This window comes from Nelumbo nucifera, chromosome 4 (assembly GCF_055504915.1).
Source record: "Nelumbo nucifera cultivar China Antique chromosome 4, China Antique-T2T, whole genome shotgun sequence".
In the NCBI taxonomy this organism is placed as follows: Eukaryota; Viridiplantae; Streptophyta; class Magnoliopsida; order Proteales; family Nelumbonaceae; genus Nelumbo; species Nelumbo nucifera.
Window position 1 is genome coordinate 1,628,347 of NC_142652.1, and position 19,754 is coordinate 1,648,100.

Consider the following 19,754-nt stretch of genomic DNA (forward strand, 5'->3'; position numbering starts at 1 on the left):
AGTGGACTTCCAAGCAACCGTGGTGGTCCCATGTTTAACAGTACTGGTGGCCGGAGTGGAGGTCGAGACTCAGGGGGAGGTCGTGTTTAAGGAAGAAGTAATGCCCCTAGGAAGTGTACACACTGTGGCTTAGAGGGGCACACAGCTAATTTCTGCTATGATTTACGTGGTCCACCCAACACTTGGGCTAACCATGCTATGACTAAGGGTAGTGGTACAATTACTGAAAGTCAACAAACTGACCCGATTCCCTCCACATCTACTGGTGCTTCTGGGAAGGAGATGGTGAGTGTACCCCGTGCAGTATATGAACAGTTCCTTCAGACATCTCAGCAGAACACCGCTACCCTTGCCCATTCAGGTATGGCTTGCTTGGCTTCCAAGCCCCCACACTGGATCATTGACTCTGGAGCCTCGGACCATATGTCTGGGACTCCTAATGTATTTTCTTCCCTCTCTCGGTCCTCCACATCTCAAACAGTTACACTTGCTAATGGTTCTACATCTCCCATCTATGATGTTGGTGATGTTGATCTATCCTCCTTGTCTTTATCATCTGTTTTATATGTTTCCAAGTTCCCCTTTAACCTTATGTTTGTTAGTAGATTAACCAAATCTCTTAATTGTTCTATAACCTTTTATCCCTCTTCTTGTGTGTTTCAGGATCTCAAGACGGGGATGAAGATTGGTGGAGGGCATGAGGCAGGTGGATTGTATTACCTTGATGGTGGTGGCCCTCCAGTAGCTTTTCAGTCGTCTCTTACTCCTCTTCAATGGCACTACAGATTTGGTCACCATTCTCTCAAGGCTCTGAAGTTGCTGGTCCCATCCTTGAGTCATCTTTCATCTTTGGATTGTGAGTCATGTCAACTGGGGAAACATCATAGAGTCTCTTTTAGTCCAAGAGTTGATAGTCATGTCTCGAGTCATTTTTCTTTAGTTCATTCTGATGTCTGGGGTCCAATCAAAGTGATGTCATACAATGGCTATAAGTATTTTGTAGTTCTTCGCTCCGATAATGCCAAAGAGTACAGATCATCACCATTTTAGCAATACTTAGAGCACCATGGGATAATTCATCAAACTTCTTGTGCCTACACCCCACAACAAAACGGTGTAGCTGAACGGAAAAATCGACATCTCCTTGAAACTGCTCGGTCCTTGATGCTTAATATGAATGTCCCAAAGCATTTTTAGAGTGATGTCGTCCTCACATCTTGTTTTCTAATCAATCGAATGCCCATGTCCATCCTTGGAAGTCAATCCCCCTTCTCCGTGTTGTTTCCTACCTTGTCTCCCTTTCCTCTCACCCCAAGAGTCTTTGGATGTGTTTGTTTTGTTCAACACTTGGGGCCTGGTTTAGACAAGTTAGATGCACGGGCTACTAAGTGTATCTTCCTTGGCTACTCCAGGACTCAGAAAGGGTATAAGTGCTATAACCCTAAATTCCATAAGTCATTTGTGTGCTCTGATGTCACCTTCTTTGAATCAGTTCCTTTTTTCTTAGATGCTGTGGTTTCTTCTCCTTCCTCCGTAGTTCCTCTTCCCGTCCCTGTTGCGGATCCCCTTCCCGTGGCTCCCATTCCTGTTGCTGATTCACATCCCTTGCCAGTTACTACTGAGAGGCCGCCAATCACACAAGTGTATACCCACAGAAGAGCATCGACCCCTCCTCCAACTCAGCCCTCGTCGACAAATCCTGCTATTGCTTCTTCTCCCTCAGATCTTGATCTTCCTATTGCTCTGCGGAAAGGTAAACGTACTTGTACTTCTCATCCTATCTCACACTATGTTTCAGTTGATCACCTTTCTGCTTCTCATCGCAATTTTATATCATTGCTCTCATCTGTTTCCATTCCCAAGACTGTCCAGGAAGCCCTTACCTCTCCAGGGTGGCGGCAAGCCATGGAAGAGGAACTCTCTGCTCTACAACACAATCACACGTGGGAACTCACTGCTCTTCCTCCTGGTAAGCATGTTGTTGGGTGTAAGTGGGTCTACACAGTGAAGTATCTTCCAGATGACTGTGTGGAGCGATTGAAGGCCAGGTTAGTGGCCAAGGGCTATTCTCAGTTGTATGGTGTGGATTATATGGAGACATTTTCTCCTGTGGCTAAGATTTGTTCAGTTCGGGTGTTGATTTCATTAGCTGTTATGTATGATTGGCTTCTTGTACAACTTGACATAAAAAATGCTTTCCTACATGGTGATCTCATTGAGGAAGTATATATGGAGCAACCACTAGGGTTTGTTGCTCAGGGGGAGGATGGTAAGGTTTGTAGACTCAAAAAGGCAATTTATGGACTGAAACAATCTCCACGTGCTTGGTTTGGCAGGTTCAATGAAGTGGTGAAAGACTTCGGGATGAAACAGTGTCAGGTAGACCATTCTGTGTTCAGCCATGACTCAAAAGATGGGAAAATCTTGCTAGTGGATGATATTGTCATAACTGGGAGTGACAGTAACGAAATCGACATGCTGAAGAAATTCCTACAGGACCACTTCAATACAAAAGATTTGGGTAAGCTGAAGTACTTCCTGGGAATAGAGGTTGCAAGGTCAAAACATGGAATTAACTTATGTCAGAGAAAATATGTTCTTGACCTACTTGAAGAAACATGGCTATTAGGTGCTAAACCAGCAGAGACTCCTATGGAACTCAATGCCAAGTTGAGTGTTGATGCAGGTGAAGAGTTTGATGATCCTGGAAGATACAGGAGGTTGGTGGGAAAGTTGAACTACCTGACCATTACCCGACCAGATATATCATTTGTTGTGAGTATGGTGAGTCAGTTTATGCAACATCGTCGGATTCCTCATTGGGAAGCAGTTCTAAGGATTGTTAGGTACCTGAAGAGTGCTCCAGGTCGTGGTTTGCTATACTGAAGTGGAGGGACCCTTGAGATAGTAGGGTACACAGATGCTGATTGGGCTGGTTCTATATCAGATAGGAGATCAACTATAGGGTATTGTACATTTCTTGGTGGCAATCTTGTAACTTGGAAGAGCAAGAAACAAACAGTGGTGGCAAGGAGTAGTGCAGAAGCTGAGTACAGGGCTATGGCTCATACCACATGTGAAGTAGTATGGTTGAAGAACTTGTTACAAGAGATGGGGTTCTCAGTTGATAAACCCATGAAACTATACTGTGATAACCAAGCTGCTGTTCACGTCTCTTCCAACCCAGTCTTCCATGAGAGAACTAAGCATATTGAGGTTGATTGTCACTTCGTAAGAGAGAAAGTGATAAGTGGAGTGATAACCACATCTCATGTGAGCTCAGGAAATCAGTGGGCAGATCTCTTTACAAAGGGATTGTCTCGGGGCAGAGTAGATTATATTTGTGACAAGCTGGGACTATATGACATATACTCTCCAACTTGAGGGGGAGTGTTAGAATACACGAATCAAGGGTATTTTGGTCATTTTGATTTATCTGTTTGAGAGTGAAGGGTCTATTTTATTTAAGTTTAAGTTATGTGTCCCATCTTTCATGAGGGACAATATGGTCTTTCTTGTAACTATTATTTGAAATAAATACAAGTGGGTCGGCTAGGGAGGACTGATTTTTCTTCTTCCTAATCTGGCCGAACCCTTCTTCTCTTCTTCTCTACTTTAACCTAGAATCGAATAGGGTTTTCTTACAATATTAAAGTCCCTGTATATAAATTTTCCTCCTAAAATAACAACACTGCCTGTATACCTTACAACCAAATATTTTGACATTCCTTAAGAACTTTTATCTTTGAAGCAGGTCAACCCAGTTGACCTGCATTCCAGTAGGGAAACCAGACTGACACCTGGGATTGGTTTCGGAATACTGGTTATGTGTGAATGTGCGTGTACAGGAGGGGGGCGAGGGAGAATGGGTAAAGGAGAGGGGGGAGGGAAAGTGAGAGAGGGGGTGGGGCAGGGGCAGGAGGGATGGAGAGAGGGGAACACACAAGGTTCCTTGTTTGTTCCTTTTGCTTTTCAATCTAGACTTCCCGTTTAATGGCTTTGACATTTGTTTGGATATATTCAACTGAACTACTTCATGTATTATCAACAAAATGTTCATTGGTAAAAAAAGGACTTTTGATTCATTTTGAACTTTTGAAGATCCACTAAACGGTGTGCCACTTTAATTTCAGTTTAATTTCAACACCACCTCCAGAACGAGTTCCCATAAAAACTCATCTTTCAGCATATAGTAAGGCTAAGGTTTTATCAGCCATCAAGTTTGAGCTGGACCGCGGAGGCAAAGTTTTCTATGTTCTGCCCCGTATTAAAGGTAATTGTGTTCTCAAAATTTGCATGGATGTGTTATACTTTCTGTAAGAACTAGGGGTGTTGCCCTGTTCATAGTTTGAGATTTTTTTTACACATTTTGGACTTTAATGTTGCTGTGTGTGTGTGTGTGTGTGTAGACACACAAATTCATGAGGGGTTTTGATTAGTTGAAGTCTTTTAGGTACTTCTCCTTTCCAGTATTACAGAAGTTGCAATATATATGTATAAATTCTTTTATGTGGTTAAGATAATTAAAGCATAAGGTCTAGACTCTGTATGAAATGTGTTTATTCTGATTATGGGGTCTTGTAAAGCACAAATGGCAAGCATAATATTTTAATTGATAAAGCCTACTCATAGGGTTGGTGAAGATGATCTTTGGAGTAACCCACGACCTTCATGAGATGTGGATTTGAACTTGATGTGGGCCCACTGAAAAATGAGGTCCATGCCTGTCCAATCCCAACCTGAGTCTTGACAGTCGGATTTTTTCTTCCATATTTCTAGTTGCAGTTTCATGTGGTACTTCTTTTGCGAATAGTTTTCTGTAACTTATGTATATTATCTTAACTCTTGGCCTTGGTAACTTTCTTTTCAATTTTAGTGGGGTTGCAGAGTATCTAATACTGTTTGCTTTTATTTCTTGTTTATTTGATGTTGACCTTTTTACCATTCTGATGTCACAGGACTAGAAGAAGTGAAAGAATTTCTTAGTCTGTCATTTTCAAATGTTGAAATAGCTATTGCGCATGGAAAGGTAGAATCTTCTTTTATTCACCATGTTTTTGTGCTGGCTATCTTTAGCTAAACATTATCAATATAAGGTGGTCTTAAAATTTCAAAATTTATCAGCAAATATCAACCTTCTAGAACATGCCTACCAGCACAAGACATCATAATCATGCAAAGTTACAAAATAAGGCACTATTTTGCAATACAGCATAAAAGTTTTCATGCTATGGTGCATTATATATCAATATTTTGAGAAATATGTGACATTGTAAATTTTAAACTTTAACAGTCCAGGTTGACTTGACAGGTCTCTGATGCACATTTTCCCTTTTCCATTGGCTTATAATTTCTGATTATCGTTGTCATCATCTAAGCCTGTACCAACTATATGGGGTTGGCTGGAAGAATGCTGTTTCTGTTCTGTTCAGTGCCATATCCATTGTTAATTTTCTTACCACTTTCACCCAATTCCTTTTCGGTCTGGCCCTAGCTCTTCTATCCTCTTCAACTTGTAACAGATCACTTCTAACGGGTGTTTCTGATATGTTTTAAAATTCAGAGTGATCCTTCCAGAACTTCTCTGTGGATAATTTTGATTGCTTTATACCCTTTATGTTCCATACTTCAATTGTGATGTGCCAATGGTGATTTTGAATTAAATTCTTCTTTATGTGATAAGAAATCTCAGTGAAGACAGAATTTGTACTTTCTATATTTATGTGTCATACTACGTATTCAATTATCTGTATTTCTTATATTTTCTAACTGACTCGTTCCTTTTTTTTACAATTTCTTACATAGTTTATCTTCATGATATATGATGCTTGGCTCATCATTGAAAGTTTTGTTTATTTTCAGTATAGTGTCAGTTTTATGCTTTATGATTTTTTTGTGTCATTTATTTTGCAGAAAAGATTATTTGTTCTGATTCTGCTTTTTGTTAGATTATGTTTATATATTTATTTATTATATTTTTGCAGCAATACTCAAAGCAGCTGGAAGAAACCATGGAAAAGTTTGCACAGGGAGATATTAAGATTCTTATATGTACAAATATAGTTGAAAGTGGACTTGATATTCAGAATGCAAACACTATAATAATTCAAGATGTTCACCAATTTGGCTTAGCACAGTTGTACCAGGTCCTTTTCTTTCTCTATTTCGTTTCTCGTTTCAATCTTGTAGGAAACTGTGGACCCCACACTAGTGTACTCGTATGACAGCCTGAGTTGTATTTAGATTTAATTAAGTCATTGATTAGGATTAGTTTTTTAGTAGGATTAGTTGTTAATCTTATCTTATCTTGCTATGTAAGCATTAAGTCCTACTACAATTATACAACTGTGCATATAAATTTAAAGAGTGGGGCAGCTGTTTCATAACACCAACCACTCTATTCTTTCTAAAACCCTTCCATGAGTTCTCCCTCTCCATCTCTCTTCTTCTCTTCTCCTTTTTCTTTTATTTTCTGTTCAAAATCTAAAAGATATCTGTAGTCTTGTATGACTACTTGGTATCAGAGCAGGATCTAGGGCTTCTCATGTGAGTTTGTTCCAGCCGACCACATGAGAATTGCCTAGGGCTGGAAGAATAGAGTCTTTTCTTCGGATGATTCTTGGAGGTTATCCACAGCAGCAGTCCAAAGATTGGACTGTATCCTTGATAACCAGGAAGAATCAGAGAAAGAAAAGAGGATCAAGATCAGTCCTTGATCAGGACTAGAGGTGGCGATCAGAATTTCAGAGGATTTCTGTTCAAGATCAGTTTTTTTTTCCTCTCTTCAAGACTAGAGGATCAAGATCAGTTCTTGATCAAGACTAGAGGTGGCGATCAGAATTTCAGAAGAATTCTAGTTCAAGATCAGATTTTTTTTCTCTTCAAGACTGAAAGAGACAATCAGAACTCCAGAAGCTTTTGATCAAGATCAGAGTTTTCAGAATTTCCTGGTAAGATTCCAATCTTTCTTGAGATCGGCAGCAAGAATACCTTGAGCCAAGAGGTACGGTTAAGAAAAATCTCTCCTTTCTGTATTCCTTTTTAGGGTTTAAGAGAAAACCCTCAAGATTCAGGACTGTTATTGCTTCAGGGAGGTAATCAGACTTGTCTCCCTCGATTTAAAGTTACTCTTTGCCCTCTGGAAGACCCAGTAGAGCAGTTTCAGCAGGACTGTTACAGCTAAATCCTTTTTTACTGCTATCAGTCTCAAAGACCCAGTAGGCCGACTGTCACGGTAATTAAGGTTTCTTTTGCTGAACCAGAATCCTACATCTAGACCCACTATTACTAGCTGCAGACCCAGTAGGCTGACTGGTCAGTAACTAGGAAGTGTTTTTTTTTTTTTTACTTCTGATCAATAATGGAGTTTAAAAGCCAAGGGGAGGGTGTTTTTGGGACTGGTTCAGGTAACATGACTGAGAACACTTTCCAGATTACAACTGTAAAGTTTGATGGTTCAAACTACTTAGAATGGGCCCAATCAGCCATGATGGCCATTTGGGGAAGAGGAAAGTTGAATTATTTGTTGGGGGATATGAAGGAACCTAAGGAGGATCTCACTTATGCTAATTGGATTCAGGAAAATTATTTGGTGATGGCATGGCTGTGCAACTCCATGCAGCCACAGATCAGCCGAAATTATTTATGGGCAAAAATAGCTAAGGAAATATGAGATGTTGTAAAAGAAACCTACTCTCAGCCCCTTAATGTTGCTAGGGCTTATGAGCTGAAATGTGAGGTTAGAAATCTCAGACAAGGAGAGAAACAAGTCTCTGTTTATTTTTCAACCTTAAAATCTCAGTGTCATGAAATTGACCACCTTGAAACAATTGAATGGGAGAGTCAGAAAGATGCACAGACTTACAGAAAGCAAGTTGAGACTAACAGAGTATTTGAGTTCCTAGCTGGTCTAAATTCTGAGTATGATATTGTGAGACAACAGTTGTTGACAAGAGAGAGTGTGACTCTGTCTCAAGCCTATTCCCTAGTGCACAGTGAAGAGACTAGGAGAAAGGTTATGTTGCAGCAGCAACCCTTCGAATTTGCCCTGGCAGCAGTTAAACCCAAGTCTGGGGGTGATAAAGAAAGGGATATGAAAAAAGGAGCTAAGAAGGACCTAGTATGTGAACATTGCAAGAAACCTAAACACACTAAAGACACTTGTCAGAAGTTGCATCCACATCTATTTTCAGCAAAGCTTAGAAACAAAATGGGGAATGCCAACATGGCTGTTAACAGTGATAGTACAGCCTTAACGGCCTCAAGAGGCACTCCTCTAGACACCCTAGCTACTGTCCGAGCTGCTCTGACACAAATAGAAAATGAAAGTAACTCAGTACCATCTCCTCAGCCACCATCAGTTCCTTCAACCTCATCCTTTGCTTAATTAGGTAATCGGGCCTCAGCTTATCATGCTTCAGCTTTAGGTAATACAAAACATTCTTGAATAATAGATTTAGGAGCATCTGACCATATGACTGGCTTGCCATCACTTTTTTCTACCTATCATTTATCTTCTGGCAAAAACAAAGTATCCATTGCTGATGGATCCCTTGTTGCTATTTCTGGCAAGGGAGACATCAAGTTGTCTGATGCCATTTCCCTATCCTCCGTCTTGCATGTTCCTAAGCTTAATACTAACTTGCTTTCAGTTAGTAGCATTACAAAAAACCAGAATTGTTTAGTAACTTTTTTTCTTGATCGATGTGTTTTTCAGGATCTGGAGACAAGGAAGGTGATTGGGACTGGCCGTGAGACGAATGGAATCTACCTACTTGGAGGAAGTGCTCATTAGGAAGATAGTGAAGCTAAGAAATCCTTTGTTTCTCAGTTTGTTGATTAGGTGATGCTTTGGCACAATAGGATGGGTCATTTATCCTTTCAGGCCTTGAAAAGTTTGTTTCCTAGTTTATTTGAATCTGTCCAGATGTTTAGTTTGAAATGTGAGAGTTGTGAGCTTGCAAAACATTATAGGACAACATATTCATTAAGTAATAACAAAGTAGAAATCTGCTGAATTAAAAAATATGAAAGAAAGTAGGTTCTTGAAGAGAGGAGAAGAAGAGAAGAAGAGAAGTTGAAAGAAAAGAGAGCAATAATCTGGCCACCCCCTTCACTTATTTTTTATACTAAAATAATAGAACAATACAAAGACAACTATGCCCTTATAGGGTGGCAAAACATAAAACAACATATATAACACTAAAAAAACATAATAAAATTTGGACTCACATAACTACTGTGATCCCCACCTCCTATCTAACAACTAACATAAAACATCTACTCAGAAAAACATCATAAAACTAATTAATCTTCAACACTCCCCCTCAAGTTGGGAGTAAATATCACACATTCCCAACTTGCGTAGATCATGTTCAAGCTTGTTCCTTGCCACCCCTTTAGTGAGAACATGAACCAGCTACAACTCTGAAGAGACATAAGGCAAACAAACTTCTCCAGTTGTTACCCTTTCTCTTATAAAGTGTCTATCAACTTCAATGCGTTTTGTCCTATCATGCTGAACTGGATTGTGGGCAATATTGATTGCAGCCTGATTGTCACAGTATAACATCACAGGTTCCTCTGCTTTCACCCCAATCTCACTCAAAAAAGATCTAACCCAAAGAAGTTCTAAGACACCATGAGCCTTGGATCTATACTCAGCCTCTGCACTTGACCTTGCCACAACCGCTTGCTTCTTACTCTTCCAGGAGATCAAGTTCCCACCTACAAAGGTACACACTCCTGATGTAGACCTCCTGTCATCTAAACATCCTGCCCAGTCTGCATCTGTATAGGATTCTAGCTTCAGATTCTCATGATTTGAGAAAAGAATGCCTCTACCAGGCTGCTTTTTCAGATATGCAAGTATTCTCTCAATAGCTTCCCAGTGTTGAACCTGAGGTGCATGCATGTACTGACTCGCAACACTGACAGCATAAGAAATATCTGGTCATGTCATACACAAATATAGTAGTCAGCCCACCATTCTTTGATATCTCCTCACATCTTTTACCAATTCACCATCCACACCATTAATTCTTTGATTTGGATCAATAGGAGTGTCTGCTGGTTTGGTCCCCAGCTTCCTAGTCTCTCGCAGTAGGTCAAGTACATACTTTCTCTGTGAAATGAAGATCCCATGCTTGGATCTTGCAACTTTAATCCCTAAGAAGTATTTAAGCTCACCAAGATTTTTGATCTCAAATTCTTGCTGCAAAGAGGGTGTGATCAGACTGTGTCTGTGTGTATCCAAAACGGATGAGTGCCCCTTTGAACCTGTCAAACCAAGCCCTAGGTGACTGTTTCAGTCCATACAAAGATTTTCTGAGTCTGCACACCTTTCCTTTACCAATATTTTCATAAAAGCCTGCTGGAATGTCCATATATACCTTCTCCTGTAAGTCACCATTGAGGAAAGCATTTTTTACATCAAGTTGGAACAAGGACCATGAATAGGTGGCTGCTAGAGATAAAATGATACGAACTGAACTCATCTTAGCTACTGGTGCAAAGGTTTCCAGATAATCAACACCATAGGTTTGAGTATACCCTTTTGCTACCAACCTTGCCTTGTACCTCTCTATCCTGTCATCGGCCTTATACTTAACTGTGAATACCCATCGACATCCGACTGTCTCCTTGTCTGGGGGGAGATCAACTATTTCCCAAGTTTGGTTTTTTACCAAAACATCCATCTCATCTTGCATGGCTGTTTTCCACTCAGGTTTGGAGAGAGCCTCAGTAACATTCCTGGGTATAGACACAGAATCCAAGGAAGAAAGAAAAGCACGGTAGGAGGGTGATAAGGCACTGTAGGAAAGATTGTGTGAAATGCAGTGGGCTGTACACTTTCTCTTCCCCTTACGTAGTGCAATGGGAAGATCAATGTCAGTGGGATCAGCTGCAATAATGGTGTTAGGGACAGAAATATTATCATCAGAAAACATAACAGGCTCAAGCTCAAGAGGAATACCTGTAACTGTATCTGCTGAATCTGGAGTTTCAGAAGGACTGACAGAGAGTGGTGTGGGTCGAGGATGTGTGGAGTCAACCATCATCTGCCGGCGCTGATATTGCTCTGAGGTTGCCCGTAGTGGCTCAAGTAATGAAACTGGAGGTGCAGGTGCTGGCTGAACCGATGCTGGCTGAACTGATGGTGCAGGTGGTGGCTGAACTGATGTAGATGCTGGCTGAACTGATGGAGGCACCATAGAAATAGGAAGAGGAACAGATTGTGAGTTCTCCTCCCCAAAATTCTCCCCCTGAGGAGAACCACTCGAGAATAGACCTGTTCATGGGTCGGGCCGGGCCAGGCTTTTACTCTGCATTAATGGAAATATGTTAGGCCCGAGCCCGAGCCCGGCCGGACCAACGGGCCTACAACTTGGGCCCGAGCCCAGCCCTGATAAAAAGCCCGAGCCTGAGCCCGAAGCCCGACCTAAGAAAAAAAAATTAGAATTTTTCCCTATTCAATAATTAATATAAATCAGAATTTATTTACATTAAAAAAAGAATATAAATTCAATATAAATTCTGAATTTAATAATCAATATAAATCAGAATTTATTTACATTAAAAAAAGAATATAAATTCTGAATTCAATAATCAATATAAATCAGAATTTATTTACATTAAAAAAAGAATATAAAGAAGGGAAAGAGGATGTGGAGAAGAAGGGTTCGGCTGGAAAAAGAAGGGAAAAAGGCAAAGAGGTGAAAAAAAGAGGGGTATTCGACTAGGGTTTTTAGGTTTAGTTATAGGTCGGGCCGGGCCGGGCTATTTTGGCAAATCCCTAGCCCGGCTCGAATTTATTGCGGGCCGGGCTTTTTGGCCCGAGGTTGAGCCCGCGGGCCCATATGTTCAAGCCCGTCCAGGGGCCAGGCCGGCCCGTTGGGCCACCCAGCCCATGAACAGTCTACTCGAGAAGAAGAATGTGGATTCAAAAAAGGTAACATCCATAGTGACAACTGCTCCTCGACATTGAGCCAAGAATGTGAACAAAAGAAACACAACCAAAAACCCTCAGAGGTATATGAAATATATCTCCATCTGGAAAAAGGAGGCTAAATGGCACCTTAAACCCCAAAGTCCGTGAAGGAACACGGTTAATCACATGTACGGCTATAAGAACTGCATCTCCCCAGAATTGCACAGGAACTGAAGCACACACCATAAGACTCCTTGCCACCTCCATAATGTATCTTTTTTTCCTCTCAACAACTCCATTATGTTGCGGTGTATATGCACAACTGCTCTGATGAACTACACCATGTTTTAAGAGATACGTGGTTAGGTCCTTCTCAAAGTACTCTCTGGCATTATCTGATCTAAAAACCTTAGTTCTCACTCCAAATTGTGTGAGACCCATCTGGTGGAATTGTCGTACTAAGTTAAGAACCTCATCACGTGATCTCATCAAATATATCCAAGAATATCGTGTATAATCATCTACAAACAAGAGAAAGTAACGGAATCCGCCCATGGAAGGGATTTGATATGGCCCCCATACATCAGTGTGAACAATATTAAAAGTAGAAGTACTTCTTTTATTACTTGGTTTAAAAGACTGTCTACAATGCTTTCCTAACTAACAACTCTCACACTCCAAAGGAGATAATTGAACAGACTCAAACAACTTTGGGAAAAGACATTTCAAAGAACTAAAAGAAAGATGTCCCAAGCGATTGTGCCAAAGCATAATCTGGTTTACTGACTCTGACCCACTACTACTGCTGTTGCTAACATGATGGCCCTGATGTCTTGGAATCTCATCTAGAAGGTAGATTCCATTCACCTCACGACCACTCCCAATCATCTTCTTTGACTCCAGATCCTGCAAAACACAATTACCAAGAAGAAAGGTCACAAAACAATTCAATTTTTTCGTCAAAGAACTAACAGACAGTAGGTTAGTATGAAGTCTAGGGACATGTAAAACAGAGGGCAGAGTTATATCGTTGGTCACTCTAACTGTCCCCTTCCCAGCAATGGGCATATGTGAACCATCTGCTGTAGAGACTCTGTCTCTACCAGAGCACAACTGATAGGAACTGAAAATGGTAGGGGCATTAGTCATATGCTCAAATGCTCCCGAGTCTATAATCCAGGGAGGTCCCTCCTTACCTGAAGTGGATGCAAGATTCGCAGTTGCATATGAATTACCTGTTTGTGCAAAGGAAGTGGTGTAGTTGGTTCCTGCATTCTGCTGTCCATCTGGAAGGCTAGATCTGGGTGAATCTTTCTTACTCATAAGCTGTCCAAACCTCTCCAATTTTGTTCTCACTGTTGCTACTGCAATGGATTCCCAATCAGTTTGGGAGAGAGGGGCTGAAAAGTCTCCTGTAGTAGCTACATTTGCATTTCCCTTCTTGTTTCTTATCCGAGCAGGCATAAGATTTGGATGAAGCTTCCAACAAGTGTCCCTGGTATACTTAGGCTTCTTGCAATAATCACACACCAAGTCCTTCTTATCTTCCCTTATAGTCTCACTACTCCCCCTGTCTCCATTCGGCTTAGGTTTTGTTGTACCAACCATAGTCAACTGGTCAATCCCAGGCTGTCTCAGCATTAAATTCCTCCTACTCTCCTCTCCAGAGACAAAAGCATAGGCCTGAGAGAGTGTCACACCCTCCCTAGAAAGAATATGCTGCCTAGCAATGTCAAATTCAGGGTTCAGCCCTGCCAAGAACTCAAAAACCCTATTCCTCTCTACCAGTTTGTGATAAGTTGCTGCATCATTTACACTTTCTCATACCACAGTTTCTAAGTGATCTATTTCCTGTCATAGGGTTTTCAGCATGGAGAAATACACAGCAAGAGGTTTTTCTCCTTGTTTCATACTTATCACCTGATTTCTTAACTGATAGGCTTTGGCTTCATTTTGCTTATGAGAGTAGGTTTCAGTCACTCCATCCCAAATCTCCTTAGCAGTATTAGCCCATAGGAAATTTTTTGCAATATGAGGTAACATAGAATTACACAACCAGGACATTACCATGTAATTCTCTTGCACCCATCGGGAAGAGTCTGTATCAGGTTTCTTCTCCTCCCCAGTGAGATACCCTAATTTTCCACGGGCACCAATAGCCATCTTAGCTGATTGTGTCCACTCCAAATAATTTGTGCCATCAAGTTTTACTGTAGTAATGATCCCAAACCAAAAAATATCACTACTACCTCCAAACCGCCCTCTTTAGAAAATCAAAAGAAAACTAACAATACCTGGGCGCCCAAGATCAGATAAAAAACAAAGAGTCCAACTTTTCTGGGACTCTTCCCCGTACTCGAGTTCTTCCTGATTTTGATGTCGAACAGTAGATCACCTTCTTGATGCCTAGATCCCACCAAAAACTCCAAAAACTGGGCAATCTATAGCAGATCAATCAGCCCTTTACTACTTCATGCAGTTGGCTGATCTAGGGCTGCATGAGAATGCTTCAAGAAACCCTAGTCGATGCTCTGGTACCAAGTAGAAATCTACTGAATTAAAAAATATGAAAGAAAGTAGTTTCTTGAAGAGAGAAGGAAGAGAGAAGGAGAAGAAGAGAAGTTGAAAGAAAAGAGAGCAATAATCTGGCCGCCTCCTTCACTTATTATTTATACTAAAATAGTAGAACAATACGATGACAACTATGCCCTTATAGGGCGGCAAAACATGAAACAACATGTATAACACAAAAAACATAATAAAATTTGGACTTACATAACTACTGTGGTCCCCACATCCTATCTAACAACTAACATAAAACATCTACTCAGAAAAACATCATAAAACTAATTAATCTTCTACAAACAAAAGCAATATTCCTTTTGAAATTGTGTATACTGATGTTTGGGGACCCTATCGTACCACTGCCATGGGGGGGTACAGATTTTTCCTATTGTTTGTTGATGATTATACTCGGTTTTCTTGGGTTTACCTTATGCATTCTCGAGATGAGGTTCCCGCATTAACCCGGATCTTTCATCCGATGATTTTAACCCAATTTGGGGTCAAAATTAAAATTTTTAGATCCGATAATGCAAAAGAATATTTTGCAAACTCATTAGCCTGCTACCTGCTTGACCATGGGATTATCCATCAGAGTACCTGTCCTCATACACCATAGCAAAATGGGGTTGCTGAAAGAAAGAATAGACACATATTAGAGGTAGCCAGAAGCATTATGTTTACCTCAAATGTGCCTATACGTTTATGGGGGGATGCTGCTCTTACAACAATATATCTCATCAATCAGATTCCCTCACGGGTTCTTGACATGAAACCTCCATTTACCCTTTTATACCCTGATAAAGAATTGTTTACAATCCCCCTTAAAACCTTTGGTTGCACTTGCTTCGTTCAGATCCTTGGCCCTCATCGTTCCAAATTTGATCCTAAGGCCTCAAAATGTATTTTCCTTGGTTATGCACAAACTCAAAAGGGATGTTGCTATTATGAACCCACTTCTGGGAAAAGATTTGTCTCAATGGATGTCCCCTTCTTTGAGGATGAACCCTATTATCCAAGGGTTTCTCCTCAGGGGGATAATAGTGAGGTTGGGATTAGCTCATCAGAAGTTCCTTTACCAATCCCATCAAGTGAAGAGGGGTGTAGTGGGGAAGGTTGTCAAAGGTGTAGGGATGTGAGAGTCTATCACAGACGGTGGAGACAAGTTGATTTTGGACATCAGCAGTCCAAAATGTTTCGACTGTGCAGAGGGTGGAGAGCCTCTTGAAGATAAAACTATGTTCCAACATGTTTCGACTGCTGCTACAGTAGTCCGAATAGGAAGAGGAGAAGAAGAAGAAGAAGAAGAAGAAGAAGAAGAAGAAGAAGAAGAGGGGTCTGTCGAAAATCTGATGGTTAACCCATCCAGTCGACCCCCTTAATCTATATTAGATTCTAATAATGTTTACAAAGACAGAAATGCCCTTACTTAAGTGTGGCGCAGAGTAACTCTAATAACACTGCCACATAAGCAAGTTACTTAATAAACAGAAGAAGACTAAACTACCCCTATTCGGCACATCTTAACACTCCCCCTCAAGCTGGAGAATATATGTCATATAATCCCAGCTTGTTACATAGATAGTTCACTTTCCCTGAGCTTAGAGCTTTTGTAAACAAATCTGCCCACTGGTCATTGGAGCGCACATGTTCTGTATTTATCTCTCCGGCAATAACCTTCTCTCTCACAAAGTGGCAATCAACCTCTATGTGCTTTGTTCTCTCATGAAAGACAGGATTGGATGAGATATGGAGTGCAGCTTGGTTGTCACAGTACAATTTCATAGGTTTATCCATGTGAAACCCAATTTCTTGTAGGAGATTCCTCAGCCACACTAATTCACAGGTAGTGTGAGCCATGGCCCCATATTCGGCTTCAACACTGCTTCTGGCTACAACCGTCTGCTTTTTACTCTTCCATGTCACAAGATTTCCTCCCAGAAATGTGCAATAGCCTGTAGTAGATCTTCTGTCACTCACTGAGCCTGCCCAGTCTGCATCTGTATACCCAACTACTTCAAGTTTTCCTCTTGGTTTATACAATAGCCCACGGCCTGGAGCTCCTTTCAGATACCTCACAATTCTAAGGACTGCATCCCAGTGATGTATACGAGGGTTCTGCATGAATTGGCTCACCACACTGACTGCAAAGGAGATGTCGGGTCACGTGATAGTCAGATAGTTCAGCTTTCCCACTAGTCGTCTATACCTTCCAGGATCTTCAAATACTTCTTCTGTATCACTGCTCAACTTAACATTTGGTTCCATAGGGGTCTCAGCCGGTTTTGCACCTAACAGTCCTGTTTCTTCCAATAGATCAAGGACATATTTCCTTTGGCACAGATTCGAACCTTGTTTTGACCTGGCAACCTCTATTCCCAAGAAATACTTTAATGTTCCAAGGTGCTTTGTTTGAAAATGATTTTGCAGAAATACCTTTAGTTTGCCAATCCCCAATTTATCACTACCAGTGATGACAATATCATCCACATAGACCACTAATAAAATCTTCCCAGCTTCTGAGTCATAGCTGAACACTGAGTGGTCAACCTGGCATTGCTTCATTCCAAAACTCTTCACCACTTCGCTGAACTTCCCAATCCAAGCACGTGGAGATTGCTTCAACCCATAAATTGCTTTCTTCAGCTTGCACACCTTACCACCCTCCCCCTGAGCAACAAACCCAGGTGGTTGCTCCATATATACCTCCTCCACTAGATCACCATGGAGGAAGCATTCTTTATGTCTTGTTGAAGGAGAGGCCAATCATACATAACTGCCAAGGAAATTAGGACACGAATAGAACCAATTTTAGCCACCGGAGTGAATGTCTCCATGTAGTCCACACCATACAACTGTGAGTAACCTTTAGCAACAAGTCTGGCCTTCAGACGCTCCACACTACCATCTGGCAAGTATTTCACAGTATACACCCATTTACAGCCCACAGCATGCTTCCCAGGTGGGAGAGTAGTAAGTTCCCACGTTTGAGTATGTTGAAGAGCAGAAAGTTCCTCCTCCATTGCCCGCCGCCATCCAGGTGAACTAAGAGCTTCTTGAACATTGTTAGGTATGGAAATAGAAGACAAAAGTGAAACAAACTGGCGATGTGAGGTAGAAAGACGAGATAATGAAACAAAATTGGAAATGGGATGGAGTGTAGAACTACGTTTACCTTTCCGTAAGGCAATGGGTAGGTCAAGATCTGAAGGTTCAGCAATAGGAGCCATGAGAGGATCCACAAATGAGGTAGAAGCAGGAGGAGGGGCAGGTGCCGTTCGACGTGTATACACTTGTCGGATCGGTGGTCGTTCAGTGGTGACCTGCACTGGATGAGGAGATGAGTCTACTCCAACAACAGCCTCTGGAACTGAATCACTGACAGGAAGAGGAAGAGGAGGTAAGGGTGAGGACAAGGGTACTTCATGACTGGAGAAGAAGGGGACAGACTCAAAAAAGGTGACATCAGGGCAGACATAGCACTTTCGGGCAATGGGATTATAACACTTGTACCCTTTTTGAGTCCGATAATAGCCAAGGAAGACACATTTAATTGAGCGTGCATCTAGCTTGTCTATTCCAGGACTCAGATTATGAACAAAGCACACACAACCAAAGACACGAGGAGTTAATGGAAACGGAGATAAAGTGGGAAACAAGATGGAGAAGGGGGACTGACCATGAAGAATAAAAGAGGGCATCCGATTAATGAGAAAACATGCAGTGAGTACAGCATCACTCCAAAACCGTTTAGGAACATTCATGTGGTGAAGCATAGACCGAGCAATTTCAAGAAGATGACGATTCTTCCGTTCAGCCACCCCATTTTGTTGAGGGGTGAAAGCACATGAGGTCTGATGAATAATGCCATGCTGTTCTAAATACTGTTGAAATGCAGTAAGAAAGTATTCACGACCATTATCTGAACGGAGAACTTTGATTGGAACACCAAATTGTGTGCGTATTTCAGCATGGAATTTTTGAAAAATGGAAAATAATTCACTTCTTTCTTTCATTAAGTAAATCCATGTCATTCTTGAACAATCATCAATAAAGGAGACAAAATACTTGTACCCAATATAAGACTCTATTTTGATTGGACCCCAAACATCTGAATGAACCAAAGAAAAAGGACTCAACATACGACTCTCAACTCTTGGATTGAAGGACACACGACGGTGTTTACCAAACTGACATGACTCACATTGTAAAACTGACAACTGACTCAATGATGGAACCAACATCTTGAGAACCTTGAGAGATGGATGTCCCAGTCGGCAATGCCATTGTAGAGGAGTAAGGGAAGTCTGAAGTGCAATTGAAGATCCACCGCCATCAAGGTAATACAATCCACCAGCTTCATGCCCCCCACCAATCTTCTTCCCCGTCTTGAGATCCTGAAAAACACAAGTGGAAGGAAAGAAGGTAACAAAACAGTTAAGAGCTTTGGTTATTTTACTAACAGACATAAGATTGAATGGAAACTTAAGTACATATAAAACAGATGATAAGGGGACAGAAGCCAAGTCAACATTACCAACACCACAGATGGGAGATGAGGACCCATTGGCAAGTGTAACAGTTTGTGATGTGGAGGTTCCAGAAAGAGAAGAGAACACACCTGGAGTCCTGGTCATATGATCTGAGGCTCCAGAGTCAATAATCCAGGAAGGAGTTTTAGATGACATGCAAGCAATACCTGATTGGGCATATGTGGCAGTGGTATGCTGTGAAGTAGTTTGAAGGAACCGTTCATACTCATCACGCGGAACACTCACCATCTCCCTCCCAGAAGTAGATGTAGATGTGGGAGGTGTTCGGTCTGCCAGTTTACTGTCACTAATAGCAACTTCGCTTGCTACAGCATGATTAGCCCATTTAGAGGGAGGGCCATGTAGGTCATAACAGAAATTCACTGTGTGTCCATCCCTACCACAATGAGTACACTTCCTTGTAGAGTTATTTTTTCCTCTGCCACGGCCTCTCCCTGAGTCACGGCCACCCCGACCAATCATGGAATTGCCACGGCCCCCTCTGGAATGACCTCCCCCTCTTGTACTATGTCCACCACCTCTAGCTGTCACAAGTGCTGATCTATCATACTGTGTGGGGTTCTCTGTCTGGCCCAAAGAAATTCTACGAAGTCTTGAGAATACTTCCTCAAGTGTAGGAAGAGTAGAGCCCCCCAATATTTGAGCTCTAACTGGTTCATATTCCGACTTCAGCCCCACTAAAAATCTTGTAACATCTAGCTGCTCCCTTT

General features: G+C 41.4%; 1 protein-coding gene across 2 annotated transcripts in view; it reads left to right on the forward strand.

The window, feature by feature from the left end:
- Nucleotides 1-19,754, forward strand: part of LOC104591905 (DEAD/DEAH box helicase) — a 47,797-nt gene that overhangs the window by 17,590 nt on the left and 10,453 nt on the right. The window contains exons 6-8 of one of the 2 annotated variants that reach the window (XM_010251042.3): nt 4,134-4,273; nt 4,959-5,029; nt 5,985-6,146. In XM_010251042.3, coding sequence (XP_010249344.2) covers nt 4,134-4,273; nt 4,959-5,029; nt 5,985-6,146 — 373 coding nt within the window. The remainder of the gene's footprint in view (nt 1-4,133; nt 4,274-4,958; nt 5,030-5,984; nt 6,147-19,754) is intronic. The other variant, XM_088886575.1, reaches the window with a different exon arrangement.